Raw genomic sequence first — 27,807 nt, 5'->3', positions numbered from 1 at the left:
ATGTATATCACATATACCTTTGTTCACTTTGCCATCCTTCTTATCCGCCAAATACTTGGGGCAGTTCCGCTTCCAGTGTCCAGTCTGCTTGCAGTAGAAGCACTCAGTTTCAGGCTTAGGTCCAGACTTGGGTTTCTTCTCTTGAGCAGCAACTTGCTTGCTGTTCTTTTTGAAGTTCCCCTTCTTCTTACCTTTGCCCTTTTTCTTGAAACTAGTGGGTTTGTTAACCATCAACACTTGATGCTCCTTCTTGATTTCTACCTCCGCGGCTTTTAGCATTGCGAAGAGCTCGGGAATAGTCTTGTTCATCCCTTGCATATTATAGTTCATCACGAAGCTCTTGTAGCTTGGTGGCAGTGATTGAAGAATTCTGTCAATGACACTATCATCAGGAAGATTAACTCCCAGTTGAATCAAGTGATTATTATACCCAGACATTTTGAGTATGTGTTCACTCACAGAACTATTCTCCTCCATCTTGCAGCTGTAGAACTTATTGGAGACTTCATATCTCTCAATCCGGGCATTTGCTTGAAATATTAACTTCAACTCCTGGAACATCTCATATGCCCCATGACGTTCAAAACATCGTTGAAGGCCCGGTTCTAAGCCGTAAAGCATGGCACACTGAACTATCGAGTAGTCATCAGCTTTGCTCTGCCAGACGTTCTTAACGTCGTCAGTTGCATCAGCAGCAGGCCTGGCACCCAGCGGTGCTTCCAGGACATAACTTTTCTGTGCAGCAATGAGGATAATCCTCAGGTTACGGACCCAGTTTGTGTAATTGCTACCATCATCTTTCAACTTTGCTTTCTCAAGGAACGCATTAAATTTAACGGAACAACAGCACGAGCCATCTATCTACAAACAAACATAGACAAGCAAAATACTATCAGGTACTAAGTTTCATGATAAATTTAAGTTCAATTAATCATATTAATTAAGAACTCCCACTTAGACAGACATCTCTCTAGTCATCTAAGTGATCACGTGATCCAAATCAACTAAACCATGTCCGATCATCACGTGAAATGGAGTAGTTTCAATGGTGAACATCACTATGTTGATCATATCTACTATATGATTCACGCTCGACCTTTCGGTCTCCGTGTTCTGAGGCCATATCTGTATATGCTAGGCTCGTCAAGTATGACCTGAGTATTCCACGTGTGCAACTGTTTTGCACCCATTGTATTTGAACGTAGAGCCTATCACACCCGATTATCACGTGGTGTCTCAGCACGAAGAACTTTCGCAACGGTGCATACTCAGGGAGAACACTTCTTGATTATTAGTGAGAGATCATCTTAAAATGCTACCGTCAATCAAAGCAAGATAAGATGCATAAAGCATAAACATCACATGCAATTGATATAAGTGATATGATATGGCCATCATCATCTTGTGCTTGTGATCTCCATCTTCGAAGCACCGTCGTGATCACCATCGTCACCGGCGCGACACCTTGATCTTCATCGTAGCATCGTTGTCATTACGCCATCTATTGCTTCTACGACTATCGCTACCGCTTAGAGATAAAGTAAAGCAATTACAGGGCGTTTGCATTTCATACAATAAAGCGACAACCATATGGCTCCTGCCAGTTGCCGATAACTTCGGTTACAAAACATGATCATCTCATACAATAAAATATAGCATCACGTCTTGACCATATCACATCACAACATGCCCTGCAAAAACAAGTTAGACGTCCTCTACTTTGTTGTTGCAAATTTTACGTGGCTGCTACGGGCTTTAGCAAGAACCGTTCTTACCTACGCATAAAAACCACAACGATAGTTCGTCAAGTTGGTGCTGTTTTAACCTTCGCAAGGACCGGGCGTAGTCACACTCGATTCAGCTAAAGTGAGAGAGACAGACACCCGCCAGCCACCTTTAAGCACGAGTGCTCGCAACGGTGAAACCAGTCTCGCGTAAGCGTACGCGTAATGTCGGTCCGGGCCGCTTCATCTCACAATACCGCTGAACCAAAGTATGACATGCTGGTAAGCAGTATGACTTGTATCGCCCACAACTCACTTGTGTTCTACTCGTGCATATAACATCAACGCATAAAACCTAGGCTCGGATGCCACTGTTGGGGAACATAGTAATTTCAAAAAAATTCCTACGCACACGCAAGATCATGGTGATGGCATAGCAACGAGAGGGGAGAGTGTTGTCCACGTACCCTCGTAGACCGTAAGCGGAAGCGTTAGCACAACGCGGTTGATGTAGTCGTACGTCTTCACGATCCGACCGATCCAAGCACCGAACGTACGGCACCTCCGAGTTCAGCACACGTTCAGCTCGATGACGATCCCCGGGCTCCGATCCAGCAAAGCTTCGGGGATGAGTTCCGTCAGCACGACGGCGTGGTGACGATGATGATGTTCTACCGGCGCAGGGCTTCTCCTAAGCTTCGCGACGATATGACCGAGGTGGAATATGGTGGAGGGGGGCACCGCGCACGGCTAAGGAATGATCCGTAGATCAACTTGTGTGTCTATGGGTGCCCCCCCGCCCCCGTATATAAAGGAGCCAGGGGGGAGGAGGCGGCCGGCCAAGGAGGGCGCGCCAAGGGGGGAGTCCTACTCCCACCGGGAGTAGGACTCCCTTCTTTCCTAGTTGGAATAGGAGAAGGGGGAAAGAGGAGGAAGAGGGGAAGGAAAGGGGGGGCGCCGCCCCCCTTCCCTTGTCCTATTCGGACTAGGAAGGGGAGGGGCGCGCGGCCCCCTCCTTCCTCCTTCCCTCTTCTCCCTCGAGGCCCATGTAGGCCCAATAACCCCCCGGGAGGGTTCCAGTAACCTCCCGGTGCTCCGGTAAAATGCCGATTTCACCCGGAACGATTCCGATGTCCAAATATAGGCTTCCAATATATCAATCTTTATGTCTCGACCATTTCGAGACTCCTCGTTATGTCCGTGATCACATCCGGGACTCCGAACAAACTTCGGTACATCAAAACTTATAAACTCATAATAAAACTGTCATCGTAACGTTAAGCGTGCGGACCCTACGGGTTCGAGAACTATGTAGACATGACCTAGAACTATTCTCGGTCAATAACCAATAGCGGAACATGGATGCTCATATTGGTTCCTACATATTCTACGAAGATCTTTATCGGTCAAACCGCATAACAACATACGTTGTTCCCTTTGTCATCGGTATGTTACTTGCCCGAGATTTGATCGTCGGTATCCAATACCTAGTTCAATCTCGTTACCGGCAAGTCTCTTTACTCGTTCCGTAATGCATCATCCCGTAACCAACTCATTTGGTCACATTGCTTGCAAGGCTTATAGTGATGTGCATTACCGAGAGGGCCCAGAGATACCTCTCCGACAATCGGAGTGACAAAACCTAATCTCGAAATACGCCAACTCAACATGTACCTTCGGAGACACCTGTAGTACTCCTTTATAATCACCAAGTTACGTTGTGACGTTTGGTAGTACCCAAAGTGTTCCTCCGGTAAACGGGAGTTGCATAATTCTCATAGTTACAGGAACATGTATAAGTCATGAAGAAAGCAATAGCAATATACTAAACGATCAAGTGCTAGGCTAACGGAATGGGTCATGTCAATCACATCATTCTCCTAATGATGTGATCCCATTAATCAAATGACAACACATGTCTATGGTTAGGAAACATAACCATCTTTGATTAACGAGCTAGTCTAGGAGAGGCATACTAGTGACTATATGTTTGTCTATGTATTCACACATGTATCATGTTTCTGGTTAATACAATTCTAGCATAAATAATAAACATTTATCATGATATGAGGAAATAAATAATAACTTTATTATTGCCTCTAGGGCATATTTCCTTCACCTCTATGGTCCGCATGAGAATCCAAGCAAGTCGTTTCTTTTCCGACGACGACCTGATCCTCCATTCTCCCTCTCTCTTGCAAGTCGTCGCCCCAGCCTCCCCCTTCCGCCTCATTGCGTTGAGGCTCCAAAGTTAGGGTGCATGTTGCAAGACCGGCGGTGCGCTGCGTACAATGCACATATGTCCTGCGAGCTTGTCTCCACCATGCCATGAGGCCGCGACCAAGGCACTGCTACAAGCCTATCCTGACCACTCCATGAGCGGCATTGTCGGCGGCTAGCGAGGTATTGTTGCAGGGGCAACACTACCTAGGCTACTACCACCGCTGCAAGTTGGCAACTGAAGGTGAGTTGCGAGTCTTGCGACGGTGCCCACAGGATGTTGCGACCAACCGACAACGTGTCACAACTGTCGCCGGCAGAGCGTCGATACTTTGAGCGGGTAACAAGGACTGTTGTGACCAACGCTGCAAGGCTGTGGGGAGACGTGCCAATGGTGCTTCGAGCAACAAGACTAGATGTGTGTGTGTGTGGGTAGGTGGGTTTATCAAACAGTTTCGCACAAGCGAAGCAACCTGTGGTTGGATGGTTAGAGGGATTGTTGTATGCCCAGCCCACCAGGGTTCAAGTCCTGATGCTCGCATTTATTCCTGGTTTTATTTCAGGATTTCCGGCGATGCGCATTCAATGGAAGGAGACGTTCCCATCGATGACGAGGTGACTTTGTAAATTTCAAGATGATATGTCGGCCAGTCTTTCAGAGGTGCTCATAGGGTGAGTGTGTGTGTGCGTTAAAAAAACAGTTCCACACAGCCCATCCAAACTAAAACCAAAAAGTTAGGACGCCGATAATGCCCACACGTGTGGGCTTTAAGGGATCTGGCCACACGTTTTGTGTGGTGTCTAAGAGGACCAGCCCACACGCCTATATGTGGGCAAAGCAACTAGCGCCCACACGTCTTTTTTTTCTCGCGGTCCCTCTCACACGCCTACGTGTGGGCAAAATGGATAACGCCCACATGACCTTTCTCAGCCATCTATCTCATGGTCCCGCACGTCCCGCGTGATAGTCACCATGCGTCCCCGCAGTTGCCATGTTCCGGACCCTCTTCAATGTCCGTTTAACTGCAGTTGCCATGTCGCTGAACTACAGTTGCCATGTCGGACAACTACAGTTGCCATGTATGGAGTGGTCTATTGCAGTTGCCATGATTTCAAAACTTTAGGATTGCCACCTACTAACACTAGGCAGTTGCCATGTAGCACTAAAAAAGGCATGGCAAAAAAACATGTTCGGGTAAAGAGAGAGTTGCCATGTGGTCACAAGCATGCTAGGGCAGTTGCCATATGCTCACAAGCACGCTAGGGCAGTTGCCATGTAAAAGAAAGAGTTGCCATCTGCTTACGTGCACAATAGAGCAGTTGACACATGGCAACTCGGATAAAAGAGAGTTGTCATCTGCTTACAAGCAAAGCTAGGGCAGTTGCCATATACCCTGCAAAAACACATGGCAACTGACAGCTTTGGGTGTGGGCGAGGAGATGGGCGTGTGGGCGAAGTGATAAACGCCCACACACCAGCCCCTCTACGTGCGTGAAAACTGATGTGTGGGTGAATTGCTAAACGCCCACACAACAGCCCCGTGTGATGAAAAAGAGCGTGTGGATGACCGGATGAATGCCCACACACCAGCCTAGTCCTACATAGCACATAAAAACTGCTAGAACGTGCCAAGATTCGTGCATAATTGGTTGGACGAGAATCCATATGTATGGGCGAGTTGTCAGACGCCCACACGTGTGGGCGTTAGTCTTTCCGAAAAGTTAATCCCAATCCAAATACTACACCGGTACACCCCGTTCGCTGGGCACCGGTTGTTTGATCGTGCCACGCAGCCGGATGGCACGACCGCACCAAATCCAAGCCTGTCACGTCGCTAAATTATTTTTTGGACAACAACCCCTAAAAACATTATTTCAAGAACAAAAAACTTGAATAACAAAACATCCTTGTGACGGAATAGCCGGAAAAATAATTTAGCATGTACACACAGTGTATATCTATAGTGTCACAGAAAGAGTAAGAAACAAAAATAAAAAATTCAGCAACAATCGTGTAAATGGGCCAAATTTATGTCCCAATATAAAAAGAGTACTATTCATAAGAAGATTTGGTTGCACCACTTAAGAAAAGAAGATTTTGTTGTGCTAAAAAATACTAGTAAATTGTACGTGCTTTGCACGCCATTTAAATATATATAAAAAGCATGGAAAAATACATTTGAATATGTATTTTCTTTCCTAGAATCGTACTGAACAAGATCCAACTTGGTTCTTACCTCTATAGAATCCAGATTGTTCAGTCTTTTTTGTTAGAGTATCAGATAAGCATGTGGATAGATACTTTTAGAACACATGAGATGGTAAAGTTGGAGGTTCAATTAGAAGGCCACATGCAGAATCCTATGAGTTGAAAATTATATCCAATGGATGATAATGCTCGGATTTGCCTTCTCTTGACCGTTGGATCTATATCCAATGACCAATATTTAAAGCTATTAGCACACTATATAGTGGTATAGACATAGAAATAAATAAGAAGATTTTTTTTGTTTTTTGTGCATCATGGAAGATTTGATTTTTTCTTGTTTCAAAAACTGCAGGTCTAATCCGAATTTAAGATTTTGTGACATGCCAATGCTTTTGTATACATGCTAAATTATTTTTAGATTCTTTACTAAACGTTTTTAGGGGATTTTTTTATTAAATGTTTGTAGAGTGTAGTGCTTTTTCTTGTCGATCTGTGCATGGTAGCACCAAAAGGCCCTTAAAAAGGGGACCTGATAAATGTCACATGTGTGACACGAATATATGGCAATTATAAACGTTTTATGACAATTTAGTGATGCATGAATGAGGCATTTTTTTTCGTTTACAATTTTCAGTTTTTTGTTTGTTTTTTTTTCTTCGGATGACAACTTTTGTTGTAAAAAAGTTATGACCGAATTTCTTGGTGTCACACGATGACACTTATCTTTCCCTAATAATAAAGCACGCGTGTTTCTGGTCGTACGTCGTAGAATTTGCCCCAGAGTTCGCATAAATTACCCACCTATGCCACCGATAAGTAAAAAAAACGATTCATTTTTTCTTTAAGTCGGCTGCTGCTTTTGATTCAATAGGCAGTTATCCCCCAACAAATCGCAAGTGCTTGGCCAGTTGGACTGGCTGGACCCTGCCTCTTCTAGAAACCCAGGTTTGACGCCACAATCTTTCCTTTTTGCTCCCCCTTTTCTCTATTAGACCGATGCCCGATTGGGCTGGCCCAGTGCGGCCTTCAACACTTACCTTTTTCACTTTTTTACATGCGTGTTGTATTTTTTTTCCTTTTGGCTTTATATCGAAATACTATGAATATTTAAATCATAAAAATCACCTATATGCAGACTTTGAAAGAATGTTAATCATGCACTAAATAAATGTCAAACTTGTATACAAAGAATGTTTCCATTATATAGAAAAAAGTACAGTGTGTATAGAAAAATAATAATATAATTTTTAATTCTTTAATAAATGTTAATCATGCATTTAAAAAATGTCAAATGTGCATATAAAAATGTTTCTGATGTATAAGAAAAATGTATACAAACATATATAGTGTGTATGGAACAAAGTAGACATAAAAAATATAAGTTGCAAAAATATTATCATGTATTTGGACAATGTTAAACGTGTATATAAAAATGTAGAATGTGTATGAAAAAATTAGACATAAAAAATAAATATGTTTTGGAAAATGTTGACCATGAAATTGGGAGTATTAAATATGTATATATAAAATGTTTCTGATATATAAAAAATGCACAATGTTGTTGATACAAGCTTTATGTAAACCAATGGCTTGACTTTAATTTTCATATTATTTTAAATTGTTTTTATAATAATTTTTTTAAGAATATAGATGTTGTTATGCAACCTTGAACATTTGGTATGCATGTCCTTACAAATTGATTGCTTTTGATAGATTTGTCTAATATGTTTGCAACCAAACTAAGACTTGACTTGGATCACAGAAAAGAAAACACATATATCAAGGAGGCAAAAATAATGCTCTTATGCAAATGCTATTAAATAATAAAATATATTTTGCTATTTTCATCGTAATGCTAATATTTGTTGGGCACCACCGAGGAACGACAATAAATGCGTAAAGATATACCTGCAAAGATAGATATTTATATTGTCTAAATTGGAAACACCTTGAATACACTTCAAAAATCATCACATATTTATATTTTTGCGCAACATCACTTATCAGGTTGTTTTTCATGTGGTATCGTGCAACTTTTAAGAGATTTACTGATGTCTCAAGGGTGAGTGTGAAAGGTAATTTTTCTCTCCCGTTGCAAGATACGAGCACGTTAAAGCACCACAAGGCGGCTCCACCAGATATTCTCCCTGTCACCACCGTACCGAATCCAATCCAAGCCTGTCACGTCGCGTTCCAGACTTCCAGTTCGGCAAGCCGGCAACGCAAATGGCGAAACCCAAAGTCGCATCATCCGAGATACGCATATACGCCGATGTTTACGAGGCGCGCACGCAACTCCGTGCGGGCCGGCAACGGCCACGAATCCATCAAAGGCTCGCCGAAGCAAGAAAGGAAAAAAATTAGAGAGGGCGAAGCGAACTGTTCCACAGTCGTCGTCCCCTATCGCCCTCGTCCACCGCCCGCAATCCAAAATCCCGGACTGGTGAGCAGCGAGCGAGCGAGCGGGATGGCGACGATGACCTCGGAGCTGCTGCGGCCGGTGCACGCGGCGCAGGCGTTGGACGAGGCGGCGCTGCTGCGCTACGCGGCCGCGCACGTCCCGTGCTTCCCCTCGCCCACGCCGTCGCTCGCCCTCACGCAGTTCGGCCACGGCCAGTCCAACCCCACCTACTGCATCCAGGCCTCCGCGCCCGGCGGGGAGGCCCGGCGCTACGTGCTGCGGAAGAAGCCCGCCGGCGCCATCCTCCAGTCCGCCCACGCCGTCGAGCGCGAGTTCCAGGTCCAGATCCTTCCGCTTCTCAGTTCGGTTCGCGGGCTTGCTGTTGCTCAATTTCCCGTTCCCCGATTTAGTTGGACTTAATATGCTGCGAGAACTGGGTTCGATCGGGGATGGATGGGATAGAGACGCTCTTAGTCTTAGGCGCTGCTTATGCTCGGGGTTATGTGGCTGTGCTACAGTGGTGTAATTACCGTCCACTTCGGAACTCAAGGGAGACATTCTAATTCTACCCCTTGTTTGATTGATGAAATTGTGCATGTAATGTTTGGTCCCAGTTAGCGGAACAGTTTATTCTGGGTGCTTATGAACATCCATTTAGACCTTCAAGCTGTTGTATGACTATTAGGAGATTTATCAGAACAGTTGTCATATTTGTTTAGAGGAAAACGATTGTGATATTTTTGGCTTTAACTGTGGTATGTAATGCTGGGTTTACATGATATGTTGATGTGAAATGCATCTTATGTGATGTTGTTTCCTTCTCTGAACTGATGTGAGTTTATTGTCTGATCTGTTTTCTTATGGAAGCAGGTTCTCAAAGCTTTGGGTGCCTACACGGATGTTCCTGTCCCTAAGGTGTTTTGCCTTTGCACTGATGCTAGTGTGATCGGAACCCCATTCTACATAATGGAGTATCTGGAAGGAGCATTATATCTTAATAACAAGTTAACGGTATGCTTCTTACCAAGTGTTCTTATTGTTACCGATTCGTAATATTTATTGACCAGTTCATCAACCTGTTAGTTTACTTGTTAGTGGGTAATGTTCCACGAGGAGTTTGTACAGTATTTGCCCATCACCAGACATTTACCTAGCTTATGGTTATGGTAGTAGTAGTTGTAGCACAGATACAGTGTTACTGTGCTTGTATCCAATGTATGGGAACATACAGAGAGCAGTCTTAAAATCACATCGACAACTACAAACCTTAGCATTGGTTTGAACCTACAAGATTTATATTAAACGCAAACTGTAAAAGGCAACGACACTTTCCAAACCCCTCGCTACTTACGGCATGTAGAGAGCTGGGATCAGATTTCCCATAATTCCAGTTTAAGGAAATGAATGTGTGAAATTGACAATGATTATATTCATGGTAGTTTTCTGATCTCGTGTACCCATTTCTTACTCAGGGAATAACACCAGATAAACGGAGGAATATATACTTGGCTGCTGCAAAAACTTTGGCTGCTGTACACAAAATTGATGCGACTGCAGTTGGATTGCATAAGTACGGAAGAAGAGACAATTATTGCAAAAGACAAGTAAGTGTTATGGAGTATTTACCTCCCTCCCCTGACTGTTTTCTGAGGACAAAAGTAAATCAAATTTATTTCCATTATCAATTTATCATTGAGTTGCATAAGAGAACTCTCCTAGGGTGCAATGCTGGGAGTAAAAGCTTTTGTACTCTCACACTAAGTACAAGTCCCATAGCATCTCCAGCCGCGCCCCCAGGACGGCCTCCCCCGGCGATTTATTTGCGCCGGCGCCGAAAAAACGGCCCAGTCGCGCCCCCAGGACGCCGAATTTCGCCGGCTCGGCCCGTTTTTGCGTCCGGCGCTCGCAGGCCGAACCCGGCGCATTGGGGGGGTTCTCGGGGGCTCCGGCGCAAGGGAAAAGCGTTCCTGGGCCCGCATTGACGGGCGAAAAGTCAAGCCGCCCGCCCGGATTCGCCTTTGCCCCCCGTGCTCGGCCGCCACCCTGCCGATCCCGGCGCCGACCACCACCCGCCGCAGCTAGGTAGACCATCTCCCGCCGGGAAAAAGAAGGGGTTTGGCCGAGGCAGCCTCTTCGCCGCCGTCCCGGGCACCTTTTCCAGCACTCCGGCCGAGCACAGGGCTGTACGCCGGCGGGCTTGTGCCCACCTCGCCCATAAGGTGTTTGGTGAATTGCCCGGCCCGGCGATGGATTCCGGAGATGAGGAGGCACTCGCGGCGTTGCTGGATGAGGAAGCCGACGTCCAGGAGCAGGAGCACCTCATGGTGCTCGCCGCCCTCGCCGGCCTGCTCGCGAGCAGTGAGAAGCCGCGGCGAGGTGGCTCGGCGCTTGGGCGGGTGAAAGCAAAGAACCGGCATCGTCTGGAAGGCTACTGCATGCTCTACTCGGACTACTTCGCCGACGCTCCATTGCACGGTGAGAAAACATTTCGGCGCCGTTATCGGATGAACCGAAAGCTTTTCCTCCGGATTGTGAATTCCATCCGGGAGTTCGACAGCTACTTCAAGTGCAAGAAGGATTGCACCGGCACACTTGGATTCACCTCGATCCAGAAGTGCACGACAGCTATGAGGATGCTTGCATACGGAGCTCCTGGTGATTCACTCGACGACTATGGGCGCATGGCCGAGTCCACCACCATTGAGTGTTTCTACAAGTTCTGCAGTGCAGTGGTGGCAGTGTTTCGGCCGCAGTACTTGCGAACACCCAATGCGGAAGACACTGCTCGGATCCTAGCACAAAATGAAGCAAGAGGATTTCCTGGGATGCTTGGAAGCATCGACTGCATGCATTGGAAATGGAAGAACTGTCCATTTGCTTGGCAGGGGTTGTACAAAGGCGCCAAAGGCGGTTGCAGTGTGGTGCTTGAGGCAGTGGCCACACAGGACCTCTGGATTTGGCACTCTTTCTTTGGGATGCCAGGAACTCACAATGACATCAACGTCCTGCAGTGCTCCCCAGTCTTTGCCAAGCTTGTTGAAGGTCATTCTCCTCCGGTGAACTTCGAGGTCAATGGACGACAGTATAACAAGGGGTACTATCTAGCTGATGGCATCTATCCGAGATGGTCGACATTTGTGAAGACCATCTCAAACCCTGTGCCAGGAGGCAAGAACGCTTGGTTTGCGAAGATTCAGGAGGCTTGCAGGAAGGATGTCGAGCGGGCATTTGGTGTGCTCCAATCTCGATTTGCTGTTGTCCGGTACCCCGCTCAGACTTGGTCGAAAGATCAAATGTGGGAGATCATGACTTGCCATGTCATCTTGCACAACATGATCATTGAGAGCGAGCAGGAAGAGCCAGTGTTTGACACTGAACCATATTACGCGCAGGGTCCTCTTGCCCAAGTTGATCACCAGATACCGGCAAACTGGACTGCCTGCCTCAATATGCGTTAGGAGATCCGAGACTCACAGGTGCATCAAGAACTGCAACACGATCTGGTGGAGCACCTATGGAGGCTCAAGGGCGAGGCCGCGAATGACATGTGATGAAACTTGAGTTTTTATTTGTTAAACTATATAATTTGTAGTGAACTATTTGATTTATGTGATGAAACACGCCGAAACAGGCCGAACTATGTGACGAACTAATTGATTTCTATTTGTATGCGAAAATTCACACCGAAACCCGTCGAACCGCGCCGAAAATGGGCCTATTCACGCAGTTATCGGGCCGTTTTTTGGACATATTTGGGCCGAAAGCTGGGCTGAATTCGGCGCCTGGGGGTGACCTGGGGGCGACGGCTGGGTGCCGAACCGCCCCCAGCGCCGAGTTTGTCGCCGGCGCACCCCCAGGACGCTCTTTTTCGGCGCCCTGGGGGGCCGAACGGCTGGAGATGCTCTCATGTGTAGCTTAATGTTGAAGGATGGACTATGCCTCTTGGGGCGATATAAACTACTACCCCTGTCCCATAATATAAGACGTTTTTGCAGTTCATATTGAACTCCAAAAACGTCTTGTATTATGGGACTGAGGGAGTACTTTGGTGTTGCTTTTAGGTCAATCTACCTCTTACTGCACAGAATACTAGGGGCATAATTATGTATTATCCTTCAGGACCCGACACTCTTTATTTCCATTTACGTGATTACAACTAGACTCGAATACATATCATCGACCACCGCTCATACACTTACCCCTTCTGTTTTGAAATATGTCATTTTAACCTCTCAATCGTTTGTCAAAATACTTCTCTACACTTCTAATGTAACTTTAGCCATTTCATCTCTAGTTTGTCCTTCATAGAAAGAGCTAATTAATGCACTTTCAAACGTTTATCAATGCCCTTATGCATTGGCTTGCATGGAACATTTATTTATTGTCCCGGAGAGTAAAAACAGATGAACATGGAGATAACTACACATTTATCCTCACTGGGATCTATCCGCTTAGTGAAACCGTAAGCCACTGATCACCGGACTTGACATGCTCAAACTTCAGCTTGTTGCTGTCCAGCTTCTCATTGACAAATTACCTATCAAATTCAACCTGCTTGGTACAGCCATGCAGTAGTTGGCTCTTTTGGCTTTCACAGGGCTACTCTTCAAGCACCTCATCATCTGGTAGGAAGCTCTAGGATCATGCATATATCAACTTAACACATTATATGTGCATCTAATATCTGGTTTTGTGAGGATAAATGAATGAAACACCAACAAGCCTCCAGAGGGTCTGTGATTAGTGACTATCAACAGCGAAGCAAAGCAATGATACACGGAAACACTTCCGATTTGCTTATAGAGTTCTTAATCAGTTTGATTAACTTGTCTTTCTTTTGCACTTTGGCACTTGATTAAGAACTCTGTTATGAAAATGATACCAGTGAATGTGATATTCCATTTGTTTCTAAAGATGCTACTGTTTACTGGGTAGGTAGAAAGATGGGGAAAACAATATCTTCATTCAACCGGTGAAGGGAAGCCTGCGCGTTATCAGAAGATGCTTGATCTGATTGGTTGGCTGAGAGAAAATATACCAGAAGAAGATTCATCAACAGGATTGGGAACTGGCCTTGTTCATGGTGATTATCGTGTTGATAACCTTGTTTTTCACCCAACTGAGGTATTTATGCAATCTCCTAACAACTTTACACTATTTAAATATTTCATATGATTATTGCTTCTGTTTCATTGATCTTAAAATATCGTTTCTGTTTCTCTACAGGATCGAGTGATAGGTGTGCTTGATTGGGAATTATCTACTTTGGGGAATCAGATGTGTGATGTTGCCTACAGTTGTATGGTACAAAATATGAAACTCTGTTAGGGAAAATGTGAAATACCTTCTTATACATAATATTGTTAGGAATTATTCACTTATTTACGACACGTTTTCTTCTGCTATTTGCATCTCTACCTAATAATAAAGCAAATTGGGTTTCCGCCGTCCGTCACGCACTTTTGCAGAAAACCCCCTGTATTTTTCATGAATTAACCCGCAGTACACACTTAAGTCATAACCGAACCGTTATTTTACATTTTTACGGAAACCCCCCCTGACGTATTAGATAATTCACCCGCTGATCATATATAAGTCAAACAAATGTTTTTCTAAATTATTCATATCTTTTAAACTTTAACTCCGATTTTAACATGTTATATATGAAAATTGATTAGAAAAATGTGTAGAATCTGAATATGATGTTATTTTGTTTGTTAAATATTTTTAAAATATTATTTTGGAAGATATTTAAGTCAAACAAATATTTTTCTTAATTATCCATATCTATTAAACCGTAACTCCAATTTTAACATGTTATATATGAATTTTGAAAAGAAAAATATGTAGAATTTGAATATGATGTTATTTTTATCTATTAAATATTTTAAAATATTATTTTAAAAGCAAACTTGTAACCTATAGGGCACGTCCGTTTTTCTTTCGTACCACGACGATCTGGATTGCAAATAAACAACCACTAAAATCATAAAGAGACAAAAGAAAACATTGATAACCACACATGAGCACCTCTGAAAAAACTGGCAGTGGAAAAACAACATTAAAACACACTTTGGTTTGTGTGAACACTGAGGCCACTGAGGGTGAGAAGGAGGATAAACGGCAACATAAAAATGATGCCTCGCTAAAATAAAGTGCATGAACATATTATGGTTATTGGGTTAAGAGTGTGTGTTATTTTTTTTCTCCCGTTGCAACGCACGGGCTCTTTTGCTAGTGTTCTCTAAAAACAGTTATATCTGATGTGATTTTATAGCTTAGGTGACTCTATGCATTGGGCATTATATCACTTTGCTCACCATGATTTAGCTGAAGTTGTCTTGAAAGAAGAACTGTAGGGAATTGCCCTACTATACCTTTGACTGATGAATATACTCTTGATGTCTTGGGGTCACTTTGATATGAACATTTCATAATATCATATTTTGTTTCCAGCAAGCTTATTTTTCTTGAGTTCTGGACATGTTCTGTTTTAATTCAGTTGTGTGATAGTCACGACCATCAACATAGGTCAAAGGTCATACCTGAACTTTATGTGTTAAGTCTGAGAAGTTTTTTCTAGGTAATTCTGAAAAAAAGTTTGTGTCCTATTTGCTCATCATTATTTGTGCCGGTACCATGTGTTCACCAAAAATAGAAATTCTTGTACCTGTTTGCATAGCATTTAGGTCATGTGATTTTGTATGTTTTACTTTGTTTATTATTTATCTTTGCAGCCATATATTATTGATGCAACACTCAGTGAAAACAGTTCGTATGGAGGATTTGAACATTCTGGCATTCCAGATGGCATTCCTCAACTGGAAGAGTACCTAGCTGTGTACTGCTCTATGTCTGTAAGCATCGTGTTGCTTCTTTTTTCATGCTGGCTGGATAAAACGCCAATCTTACTCACTGGTTTTTATCATTCACTTTCTTCTTTTAAATTTTCCACAGGCACGACCTTGGCCTGCAACAAATTGGAAGTTCTACATTGCCTTTTCACTGTTTCGAGGGGCATCTATCTATGCAGGAGTATACCACAGATGGACTATGGTACTAGTCTTTAACTCATGAAATCTGTATCTATTTATATATTCTAATTTATTTTAGCTGGCACACAGGGTAATGCTTCAGGTGGTGAGCGTGCTAGATTTGCGGGCAAGGCTGCCAATGTTATGGTTGACTGTGCCTGGGATTACATTAATAGAGAAAATGTCCTGCGAGCAGACCCTGCTACTGGTAATTATATTTCACAGCCTCATCTTAACAATTTCCTGCCACTTGTTTGAGTGCGCTTTGTGGGCAAGATCTTTTCGTTTTCTTAAACCTTGTTCCTGTTTCCAAATAAACTGCTTCACATAGACATGGAAAATGTGGTTATGATCCTCTATTCACCTTTTAGGAGCAATCATCATTCTTGTAAAGTCTAGTGCACTCAAATGTTGTTAACTAAGCGTTCACATTTAACAGGCATGCATGTCTCGAAGGCTCCCCGGCAAGGTTTCCATGTAGAGCAGGAAGATTCAACTTTGACAAATGGTCAAGGCAAATTTGTTCCTAGTGAAAAGGTTATGCTGCTACGGCAAAAAATAATAAAGTTCATGAAAGATCATATATATCCCAAGGAGGATGAGTTATACAAACATGCACAATCAACCTCACGGTGGACAATCCATCCTGAAGAAGAAAATTTGAAAGCATTAGCAAAAGAGGAGGGATTGTGGAACTTATTTATTCCGGTACTCACTATTTTCTTTTCACGCCTTTCATATTTACCTCATCCAGAAAATTAAGAACTTTATTTCTTATAGTAATGAAGGGCACTTCTATATTATGTGGACTTCTGTGCTGATTAAAATGGTTAATCTGCAGCTTGACAGTGCAGCTAGAGCAAGAAAGCTACTACTTGAGGACCAATCTCATGTTTCTGCTGGAAGTTCAAATGATCTTTTGCTAGGTGCTGGTCTCACAAATCTTGAGTATGGATATTCATGTGAGATTATGGGCCGTTCAGTTTGGGCTCCACAAATATTTAACTGTGGTGCACCTGACACGGGTAATATGGAGGTAGGGCTTCTCATCATGTTCATTTATAGGCATGATTCTCAAAGGCTGTCATTGTATCTTTCTTACCCACTAGCCAATATTTTGAGAAATTACCTGTTTGAAAATATCTATCTGTATAAAATCTGCAAATTATCGATGAATGACGCCATTTTATGTTTCTCGGAAATGTGCCTTCTTTAGCATGCCAATACTTTTTATAAGTATCTTAAAATATATCTCAACTGTGAATGCTTTGTTATGATTGGTGCTAGTAATTTTGTATCTGACAATTTTTTATGATATGAAAATCGCATTATAGGTCCTGTTGAGATATGGAACTAAGGAGCAACAGAAGCAGTGGCTTGTTCCTCTACTGGAAGGGAAAATTCGTTCAGGATTTGCAATGACAGAACCACAAGTTGCGTCTTCAGATGCAACAAATATAGAATGTGCAATATCCAGGTAATAATACGAATTGTGGGCAACAAGCATGTTATAGTTGCTTTAGGCTGTTGATATCTTGTCACATGTGCTTTACTACTGCCTCTCCGCCTCTCTTTAGTTGCAAAGCTATTACTCCCTCCGTTCCCAAATATAAGTCTTTCTAGAGATTCCAACAAGTGACTACATATGGAGCGAAATGAATGAATCTATACTCTAAAATATGCCTACATACATCCGTATGTTGTAGTCCATTTGAAATGTCTAAGAAGACTTATATTTAGGAACGGAGGGAGTACCTTGTTATGGGCTATCATATAGTTATGTTTAGCCGGACCTAGTTTCTACAGATGCCAGCATTTCTTTTGTCTATTTTTCTCATCTGAAAACTATTTTCAGTTCAACAGCAAAAAATAATTATAGTGTGCTGGTGGAGACCTCCAAATTCTTGTGTATTAACAGGAAATCAATTATATCCTCATGGCATACATTTCCTGCTCCTACTCTTTTGATAGTTTATAAAAATGTCATCATTTTCTTTACTTTGAGCTTTCTGCATTGCTGATTACTTTAATATTTTCCCTCGACAGACAGGGAGATTTCTATGTGATAAATGGCAGGAAATGGTGGACCAGTGGGGCTATGGACCCGAGGTGCAAAATCCTGATATTAATGGTAACTATAACATCTATCCATGAGAGCAGTGCTGTGGGATGGGCCGCGCTACCCCCGTGATGACGAGAGCCCAGCATGGCTCCCCACGTTCGACACCGGGGAGGTTCGCGTCGCCGCCAATCACGCTACGCCGATCTCGCGCACGCTCCTGCACGCCGAAGACTTGGACTCTGGGCGAGTTTCTCGCAGCCGCAACGAAGCACATTACCACGGCTTTGCCCACCCCAGGGAAGAAACCGCGCCGCCTGCTGAACTTCACGCCCAGACGTGGCCAATCGGCCACCACCGCCATCTCGTCGGCTGCGCCACCAACTGCTGAGCGTCGGGCGCAAGTTCAGATCCTCCGCACACTCGGGATTGTCGGAACCAACCAGAGGATCACCGCTGCCGAGATGAAGGCGTACGACGACATGTTTGCAGCGCCCATCCCGCTCTCGGTGCTCACGGCCATCGCCGCACTGGTAGACCGAGAGCTACCCGCGGACTTCTCTACCGCGGCTGCTGCGACGGCCATCGCTCGGATGGCTGGTTCGCCATAGGGCTATCGCGATGTCCGCCCCCGCCGATCATGTATACCCATGGATCACGACATCAAGATAGCTATATGGAATGTGCGCGGCCTTAACGCGCGTGCCTGGCGCTATGCTGTTCGATCAATGATCAACACAACCGGAGCCTCTATTGTATGCCTACAAGAAACTAAAATGGCCTTGATTTGCTCGTCCGCTGTCCTTGATGCCCTTGGTTCGGAGTTTGACGACTACACGTACCTTCCGGCGAACGGCATGAGGGGAGGCATCCTGCTTGCGTGGAAGAGCAGGGCCGTGTCGATCACGGACCCCCTGTTCACCACAAACGCCGTCACGGCGAGAGTGGCCACGGCTAGGGGCACGCCGTGGTGGATGTCCGTCGTTTACGGCCCCCAAGAGGACGCGGAAAAGATCGCCTTCCTGCAGGAGATACGCGATATACGCGCGGACTGCCCCGGGCCATGGATGCTCTGCGGCGACTTCAACTTGATCCTTCGCGATGAAGACAAGAACAACGGCAACCTGAATCGCCGCATGATGGGAAGATTTCGTCGCCTCGTCAATGATCTCGCGCTCAAGGAGGTATACCTCAATGGAAGACGATTCACGTGGTCCAACGAGCAAACCCCGCCCACCCTGGTGCACCTGGACCGCGCGTTTTGCACCACTGACTGGGAGGATGCGCATGGTGACTGCCACCTGAGATGCCTCGCCTCCGTCGTCTCCGACCATTGCCCGCTCCTCCTTGATTGTGCACCCACACATGCTGCGCACTGGAGGTTCCACTTCGAGGATTTCTGGCTGCGGCTTGACGGATTCCACGATACGGTTGCCGTGGCTTGGGGATCGGTGCACGACCCGGACCCTTTCCGGCGTCTCATGCGGCGCCTTCAGACCACGGCACGCGCACTGACGAGTTGGAGCGCCAAGTCCACGGGTTGCATACGTGACAAGATGGCCATCTCCCGCGAGCTCATATTGCGGTTTGACAAAGCCCAGGAAGACCGCATGCTATCTCCCCCGGAAGATTGGTTGAGAAAACAGCTCAAGATCTCATACTTGGGGCTGGCTTCTCTCCAGCGCACAATAGCGAGGCAACGGGCGCGGATCACCACGCTCAAGGACGGTGACGCCAATACAGCCTTCTTCCACCGGCAATGCTCTTTTCGCCGACAGAAGAATCACATATTCCGCCTTGTGGTCGACGAGCAAATGATCACAGATCAGGAGGGAATGGCCCAAGCGGCGTTCACGTACTTTGACAAGCTCCTCGGTTCCTCCACCGACCGCAATCACACGCTGGACCTCTCGCAGATCATCGAGCCCCATGACCTGACTGACCTCGAGGCACCATTCAGCCCGGAGGAGATTTGGGACGCCGTCAAGCGCCTCCCGGCCCGCAAAGCGCCGGGGCCGGACGGATTCACCGCGGAATTCTTGCGGGCCTGCTGGAGCATCATCAAGCAAGACTTCTTCGATGTCTTCCAGCAGCTATTTGAGCTGCGCGGTCGCGGATTCAGCAAACTCAACCAGGCCCTCTTGACATTGCTCCCAAAGCGTGCAGACGCATGCCAACTACGAGACTACCGGCCAATATGCCTCATCCACCTCGTGGCGAAGATCTTCGCGAAGGTGCTATCGCTCCGTCTAGCGCCCAGATTGGGAGGCATGGTCAGTCGCAACCAGAACGCATTCATTCCGGGACGGAGTCTGCATGATAACTATGTCCTCGTCAGGCAATCGATGAAGCTGCTGCACCAACTTGGGGCTCCGAGAGTGATGCTCAAGCTAGACCTAACACGCGCCTTCGACTCCCTGTCATGGCCCTTCCTCTTCGAGGCTCTTGGCCAGTACGGTTTTGGACCTCGCTTCAGGGAGTGGCTAGCGATCCTGCTTTCATCTTCGAGCACTCGGATCATGGTCAATGGTGAGCCGGGACCGCCAGTTTGGCATCGCTGCGGGCTGCGCCAGGGAGACCCCGTATCCCCGCAGCTCTTCGTCCTCGCCGTGGACATACTTGGGCGCCTAATCGGCCACGCCCACGACGCCGGCATATTGCAGCGGCTGCACCCCCGACGAGACATTCCGGCTATATCCCTATACGCCGACGACGTGATGCTATTCTGCCACGCCACGCAAGGCGACATGGAGGCCGTCCGCGCGATCTTGGCCATATTCAGCGAAGCCAGCGGCCTCCGAGTGAACTATGCCAAAAGCTCCGCCACTACCTTCAATGGCAACCCTGAGGCCGATGCAACAATTGATCAGGTGGGATGCGCGAAGGCGGAGCTGCCCATTACTTATCTTGGCATCCCTCTCACGCTACGCCGCCCCTCCGCTGCCCAGCTACAACCACTCGTCGACTCGGTGGCTGCCCGGCTCCCAACATGGAAAGCATGGCTCATGAACAAAACCGGGCGGCTGGCTCTGGTCAAATCTGTGCTCGCCGCGATCCCGATACATCAACTGCTTGGGTTCGCGCCGCCCAAGAAGACATTGAGACAGCTCGAAAAGATCCAGCGCGGCTTCTTGTGGGCTGGGCGAGCTGCTGCCAATGGTGGACACTGCCACGTCAACTGGCGAAGGGTGTGCCGCCCGCTCGAGTACGGCGGACTCGGGGTCCAGGATCTGGAGCGTGCTGGTCTAGCACTGCGCCTGCGTTGGATGTGGCTCTCCCACACGGACGACGACCGCGCATGGCGAAGCCTCGACCTCCAGTTTTCCAGCGAGGAGCATGCATTGTTCTTCGCCTCGACGATCATGCAGCTCGGCGATGGACAAACGGCGCTGTTTTGGGATGACCGATGGCTAAACGGTCAGTCCGTGCGTAAATTTGCACCGGCACTCTACCAATGCATCCCCAAACGGCAACGCAAGTCAAGAACGCTGGCCGCCGGCCTAGCGGGCAATGCCTGGGCCCGTGACATTCAAGGAGTGATAGGGATCCATGAGATTGGCCAATATCTCAGACTTTGGCAGGCAGTGCAGCACATCGGCTTGTCAAACCGGCCCGACCGCATGCTCTGGAGATGGACGGCCAGTGGCACTTACACGGCACGGTCATGCTACGCCGCAACCTTCCACGGATCCATGAAATGCCCTTCCTGGAAGCTTACCTGGAAGAGCTGGGCACCACGCCGTGTCCATTTCTTTCATTGGCTGGCTAGCCAGGACCGGTGTTGGACGGCAGACAGACTCGCCCGTCGCGGCCTACAACACCACCCACGATGCCTTCTTTGTGATCAGGCCCCAGAGACGATGTGGCACTTGCTCCTAGAATGCCCGTTCTCGCGGCAGGTCTGGCATGACGTGCTGGCTTGGGCGAGGATACCTTCTCAACCGCCAAGCAACGAACCCACCCTCACGGACTGGTGGCAACGCACGAAAGGGCAGACCCCACACGCGCTACGGAAAGGCCTACAATCCATCGCCATGCTCGTCCCTTGGATGATCTGGAAACACCGCAATGAGTGCGTCTTCGAGAACGCGCGCCCCTCGGTCACCGTACTCGTAGATAAGATTAAGGCCGAAGCCACATGTTGGGCACAAGCTGGCGCTTTGGGTCTCAGGGTAGTCCTCCCCTATAACTGGGATGTCCACTGATAGGTGGCCAATCCATGTAACCACCACCTCCTAGGAGGATTGTATCTTCTCACCTTTTCAATGAAATGAAACGCAAAGAGTCCTTTGCGTTTTCTCGAAAAAAAGAGCAGTGCTGTGGGTGATGTATATGTCTCTTGCAATGTTAAACGGTGTTTATTTCATGCAGGGAAAAACAGATTTCTCTGCACCTAGACATAAACAGCAGTCGATGATCTTAGTGGATATCAACACTCCCGGAGTGCAGATAAAGAGACCATTGTTAGTCTTTGGGTTTGATGATGCACCACATGGACATGCAGAGATTACTTTTGATAACGTGCGTGTTCCGGTCACAAATATCCTCCTCGGAGAAGGACGTGGTTTCGAGATTGCTCAAGTAAGCAGAACTGTTCTGATACTACTATTGATCATTCCCAACCTGTACTTTCTGTGTCATATTTATCTTGCTCTGCAGGGAAGACTAGGTCCTGGAAGATTGCATCATTGCATGCGACTAATAGGAGCAGCTGAACGTGGCATGAATATGATGGTTGAGAGGGCCTTAAGTAGGACCGCTTTTGGAAAGAAGATTGCACAGCATGGTTCCTTTCAGTCAGACCTGGCAAAGGTATAACCTCTTTGATTGCTTGCATGATCCAATAAACTGTTTACATGGTTTATTTACAAAACCTTGAATAAAGCAAAAAAAAAGGTGTTTCTGTTCAGACGTCAAAAACCACATTAGTTAGATATCATTTTATTGTTCTTTTTGGTTTCCCAGGGAGTTATGATGTTAATCGTCCAGAGACCATACAAATAAACATCCCCACTCAGCTTCTCAGATTGAACTGTTCATCCATTTGTTTCTTCGAAGCATTTTAGCAATGATGTATATCTAGCTCTAACATGAATGTGGACTCCAGTGTCGGATAGAACTGGAGCAAACTAGGCTTCTGGTGCTTGAAGCAGCCGATCAACTCGACCGGCATGGGAACAAGAAGGCCCGTGGGATCCTTGCAATGGCCAAGGTAAAGTTCGAGCATTTTAGCACCTTCATCTGCAACGAATTGTAGCAACAAAAATTCAGTGAATTTGGCCTCTGTGTAGGTGGCGGCTCCAAATATGGCCCTGAAAGTGCTTGACATGGCAATACAAGTCCACGGCGCTGCAGGGGTCTCATCCGACACGGTCCTGTCCCATCTATGGGCAACCGCTAGGACACTGCGGCTCGCCGACGGCCCTGATGAAGTCCATCTCGGCACGATCGCGAAGCTGGAGCTGCAAAGGTCGAGGCTGTAAGATCAGGACCATATATTGAATAAAAAGGGGGACGGCAAACTTCTGGAGAAGGTCAGTTAAGGACATCATCAGAGTCACGGCTAGATAGAATGGTGAATAAGTGGCGTTAGATTCCTCCATGTACACTCCCTGTTTGCCTTGTCGATTCCCTTGTCATTTGTCCACTAGAACCATGACACATCTTTAATTTTCGTCCTCTGTTGTAAAGAGTCCAACCCTACCAGCACAGTTACATGAGTACCAATGACTATTACAGATCTGAACAATAGTCTCAGTCAGTACCCATGAGTATCGCAGATCTGAACGTTGGCAGTAACAGTTTTTCTTCAGTGTACAGCAGAGACGAACGGGAAGAAACGAGAGCCTAGTATAACCCCTTTCCTGACTAAACCTGAGATGAACCACCCCTTATTTTGTCATTCAAAAACCCACTCATCTCTATTCTATCCGAGGCCCAGCGAGTAGGGGAAGGAGGTGGAGTTGAGCCAGAGGTCGCCCTGGATGAACGCCTGCGCGGTGAAGTTGCCGGCGTCGGCGTCGCTGGTGATCACGCGGTAGCCGGGCCAGGCCACCCTCGCCGACGTGTTGGCGCCGGGGCCCCGGTTCATGTACTCGGCGTAGTAGAGCGTGTCGAGCGCGAAGGTGCCGTTCCACTCGAGCCACCCGCGGGGGTGCACCAGGCTCTCCATCTTGGACTGCATGAACACCGTCCGGGAGTAGGTCTTCCACGGCCTGCCGAGGTAGGACGAGAAGTTCGACAACACGGGGACGAGGTCGGCGGCGGCGGCGACCTTGCAGCCCTGCACGGCGATGCCGGTGTTCTGGTTGGGGTCCTCGCGTCCCTGCGCCGTGAAGACGTTCTTCTGCCCCGGGTTCGGGCGGCGCGCGTAGAGGTTGCAGTTCTGGAGCACGACGGCGGCATCGCCGAAGATGAAGTCGACTGTGCCGTAGACGTCACAGTCGCGGTAGAACTGGCGGAGCGAGTGCGCGTAGAGCGTGTCCTGGTACCCCGCGAAGCTGCAGCGGTAGAAGGCCGACAGGTCCGCGTTCACCCGCAGCGCCACCGCCTGGTGCTTGGCCGGCCCCGCCGCGTTCTCCACCGTCAGGTCCCGCGCCAGGAACCCCGTCCCGATCACCGCTGCACAATTAAATTAAATTAACAGATGTCGGTCAGATACGTAGTACAAGCCATCGATCGACCTACCAAAGCTGAAACTTTATGAGCTCTGGTTCCTCATTACATTCAGGCGAGTAGTAGTAGTTGATACTAGATTCTATCTATGGCTCTTGCTGCACGTGAACGCGTCCGCGTACTTATTGCCGGTTGCCGCACTGGTGTGGTACAAGTCGTGTCGTGTGCGGTCTGCGGCTCCGCGTCGTGCAGCCGAACGCGGGCGGGCGGGCGGCCAGCCCAGGCCCCAGGGCATGGACGAGTGAATGCGAGGAACAGACGCACGTGAGGGTAGCGGTCTTGCAGGTGGCGATGCGTCGTCTCGTCGCACCGACACCGTGGACGATCACGACGACAGCGCCGTGTCAACCACACCGCGTGCCACATTCGGCGACGGAGTTAATCAAGGCTCCGCTGTGGCCAGGATCATCGCAGTGGAGGGCCCTCCCCTGCTGCACCACACCCGTCCCCTATCTATCTTGAGGCGCCCATGCTTGTCCGTGTGTTTGTACCGATGGGGCAACCGGACAACGCCGAAAAGTGCGTGCCCGCGTGGTGGACAAGGACGCGTCCGGCCGGCCGGGTAGGCCACACAGATCGGTCTAGCCCGACTCAAATGATCGTCACGACCAGCGTCGGCTTGCTCTTGTTCCTTGGCTTAAGGTGGTATCGGATGACATAAGTGGCTTGCTTGAACATGAGTTTTACTACCAAACGATTTTCTTTCTGTTCTGAAAGGCGTGCATGTGCTAGGTGTTGCCCTCCACTGGATGGGTGCTAACTGTTTGGCAACCTACAGTGCAGGACTGAGACGAATCTATGTGTCGGTGCCTGCAGAAGATCGAGGCTGGACCATCCATCTCCACTCCGATCCAAGGGGACCAGCTCGATCGATCGATCGGAGCTAGACACCAGACATCAGTTCGTTCACATCCACTCAGCGCAAAAGAGAAGAGATGAGAAATGGAAAAGGAGATCGAAGCGCCCAAAGAAGGTGCTCCATTGTGCTACAGTTGGCCTCCCTCTGTATGCAGTACAGTAGTGGCTGTTGAATGCGGTCAGATCACAGGATCGGTTTCTGCTACCATCAACCTCATCCTGCCGTCGCACTTCCAATTCCACAAGTCTACACCGGCAGAGCTAGCTCGCGTAGTATCAGTGTGGTAGGTTTGCCGTGCTCGTACATGGCTAGCTAGCTCACGGCGCCCTCACCTACCAAGCCTAACCATGATATACTTAACTAACCCCCGTGCTCCACATCTCCAAATGCCAACAATCCATGACTCTAGTCCGCATTGCAGAAAATATCCGAACCGTGAGCTCTTCGACCGGGTGTGTACGTGCATCGTTTGTACTCCCTTCCGTCCGAAATTACTTGTCATAAAAATGAATGAATGTATCTAAAATAGGCCTAGATATAGACATTACTCCGACAAGAGAAGATCCTGATGAACTGTTATAATACAATCCAAATGCGAATGGCACCCTAGCTAGCACTAGCATTTGTCTGTAACTATTTGTCCAACCAGTCACGACGTGGTCCAGTCCCTGCACCTAGTACGCTACTGGCAGAGTGCTAGTCCTAGTAGTCTCCTAGAAGAAGCAATGGAAGCAGGCCCTGTTCCCCGTTGTTACCTGACCGATGACGCTCGTGATCAATGTACCGCGGACGGACGCTCGGTCACGAGCGGCATCCCACGCAAACGACCAAGCCGCGCCGCGCACGCGCCCGCGTGCATTTGCATCCCCCACCCACAATGCGTCAGTACGGCGTCGATCGCTTACTCGTCCGGCCGCCATGCCGGCGTCGGCGTCGGCATGCCGATTTCGGCTCGTGCCCAACAGTACGCGATCGGCTCGTGGCTGTGCAGTAATAATTTGACTGTGTTGGACTCATCACATACCTAGCGTGGCGGAGCGGAAGGTGGTGTAGTTGTCGACGACGTTGCGGCTGGCCTTGATGACGGTCTTCCACATGCCGTCGCCGACGAGCATGAGGTTGGTCTTCTCGGCCCCGACCTCCACGTTCTCGAAGTAGCCCCCGGCCTTGATGTGGATCACGTACCGCGTCTCGCTGTTGTTGGGCGCCGCCGCCACCGCCTCCCCCACCGTCGTGAAGTTGCCGCTCCCGTCCTTGGCCACCACCAGGTCCGGGGCGCCGACGCCGACGCCCTGCTGCTGCAGCAGCCGCCTCCGGTCCGCCGCCGCCACCCACGTCGGGAACCCGCGCCGCACGCGCCCGTACCCCTCGAACGCCTCGCCTGTACTTCTTCTTGTGGTCCTCGCGCGGAGGGCGCGGCCGCGGCGGCGCTGCGGGAGGCGGCGGACCATGGCGAGCGAGTTGGACACGAGGTGGGCGACGTGGTAGATGCGGCCCTGGATGAAGGGCCGCACGCGCCCGTCCTCCGAGGCCGACGGCCCCGCGAACCCCTCCAGGCAGGTGTACTGGTTGGTCATGGCGGCCGACAGCACCGTCTGCACGCCGGCGATGGAGTCCTCCGCGCTGCGGTTGCCGGCCGAGAGCTCGGCCGCCGCCGTGCCGAGCTGGTTTATCGTGTGCCCGAACAGCTCCAGGCAGTCGGACAGCGCGAGGCGGTCGCGCAGCCGCAGCCGGTGCGGGCGCGCCAGGTAGGACGTGCAGTTGGACGCGGCCGCGCGCACCGCCGACGCCGCGCGGTCCACCACCTTGGAGATCACCTCCCCGAGCGGCTTCCGCGCGAGCCCCTGGACGCCGGCCAGCGTCGACACGCACACGTCCCGGTGCAGCATGCCCGCGCAATGCCGGTCCACGGCGTCGGCGTCCGCGTCCGCATTGGCGTCGAGGAGTGCGCGCGCGTGGTGATGCTGGCCGCCGCCGTCGGCGGCGAATGCGCTCTGGGCGAAGAGGAATGTGAGGAGCAGGAGGAGGGTGGTGGCGAGGAGGAGGAGCCTGGCCGCTTCCGGTCGCTTGGTTCTTGGAGTGGGAGGTGGCATTCCGTGGTGGGAGTGGGATCACTGGGGAGTGAGCGGGGCCGAACGTGACGGACAGGGACCGTGGTGCGCGTCGGTGCGAGCGGGCGAGCGAGCGAGGGGGGTTGATTGGAGGAGCGTCACTTTTTATAGCAACGTAGACACTCTCGTGCGTGCATACATACGTGCTAGGAAATGAAGAGCTTGTGATTGCAGGAGGGCACGACCAGCTGACATGATTTAATCAACTTGGTACTCGAGCTCTGGTCCAATCCAACAAGCTTAGAGCAACTGCAACGCGCCGACTCCGTTCGAATTGAAACAAACATCGAATCGAAACAAATAGAAAAATCGGCCTAACGCGGTGACCCAAGCAGACGCGCGTCTGCTTTTTGTCCATTGCACTATCCATTTTAGACCCAAAATTTGGGCAATGTTTGCGCCGTCGCGGAGATAAAACGGACGCCCACCTAGTTTCCCCCCGACCCACCAGTCGGCGGCACATCCAACCCCATTTCTCTCTCTTTTAAAAAAAAAAAACTCCCGCCACTCGCCAT

At 48.5% G+C, this 27,807-nt stretch overlaps 2 protein-coding genes across 2 annotated transcripts; one reads left to right on the top strand and one right to left on the bottom strand.

Annotated features, from left to right (window-relative positions):
• The first annotated feature begins 8,491 nt into the window (after nt 1–8,491).
• Nucleotides 8,492–23,396, top strand: LOC119362449 (probable acyl-CoA dehydrogenase IBR3). Its single transcript, XM_037627667.1, has 16 exons — nt 8,492–8,893; nt 9,425–9,565; nt 10,027–10,158; nt 13,490–13,678; nt 13,781–13,858; nt 15,292–15,411; nt 15,512–15,610; nt 15,679–15,796; nt 16,028–16,296; nt 16,430–16,624; nt 16,923–17,065; nt 17,635–17,719; nt 22,019–22,228; nt 22,307–22,459; nt 22,755–22,859; nt 22,939–23,396. Exons 1-16 carry the CDS (start codon nt 8,621–8,623, stop codon nt 23,128–23,130), a joined length of 2,502 nt encoding a protein of 833 aa, XP_037483564.1. The 5' UTR covers nt 8,492–8,620; the 3' UTR covers nt 23,131–23,396.
• Nucleotides 23,397–23,409: 13 nt separating this feature from the next.
• Nucleotides 23,410–27,357, bottom strand: LOC119362450 (pectinesterase-like). The gene is made up of 2 exons (XM_037627668.1): nt 26,206–27,357; nt 23,410–24,268 (listed from the first exon to the last, which is right to left on the bottom strand). Exons 1-2 carry the CDS (start codon nt 27,272–27,274, stop codon nt 23,574–23,576), a joined length of 1,764 nt encoding a protein of 587 aa, XP_037483565.1. The 5' UTR covers nt 27,275–27,357; the 3' UTR covers nt 23,410–23,573.
• Between the last annotated feature and the right edge of the window lie 450 nt (nt 27,358–27,807).

The sequence above is a fragment of the Triticum dicoccoides genome, chromosome 2B (genome assembly GCF_002162155.2).
Source record: "Triticum dicoccoides isolate Atlit2015 ecotype Zavitan chromosome 2B, WEW_v2.0, whole genome shotgun sequence".
Lineage (NCBI taxonomy): Eukaryota > Viridiplantae > Streptophyta > Magnoliopsida > Poales > Poaceae > Triticum > Triticum dicoccoides.
This window is presented reverse-complemented; position numbering and strand designations above follow the sequence as displayed.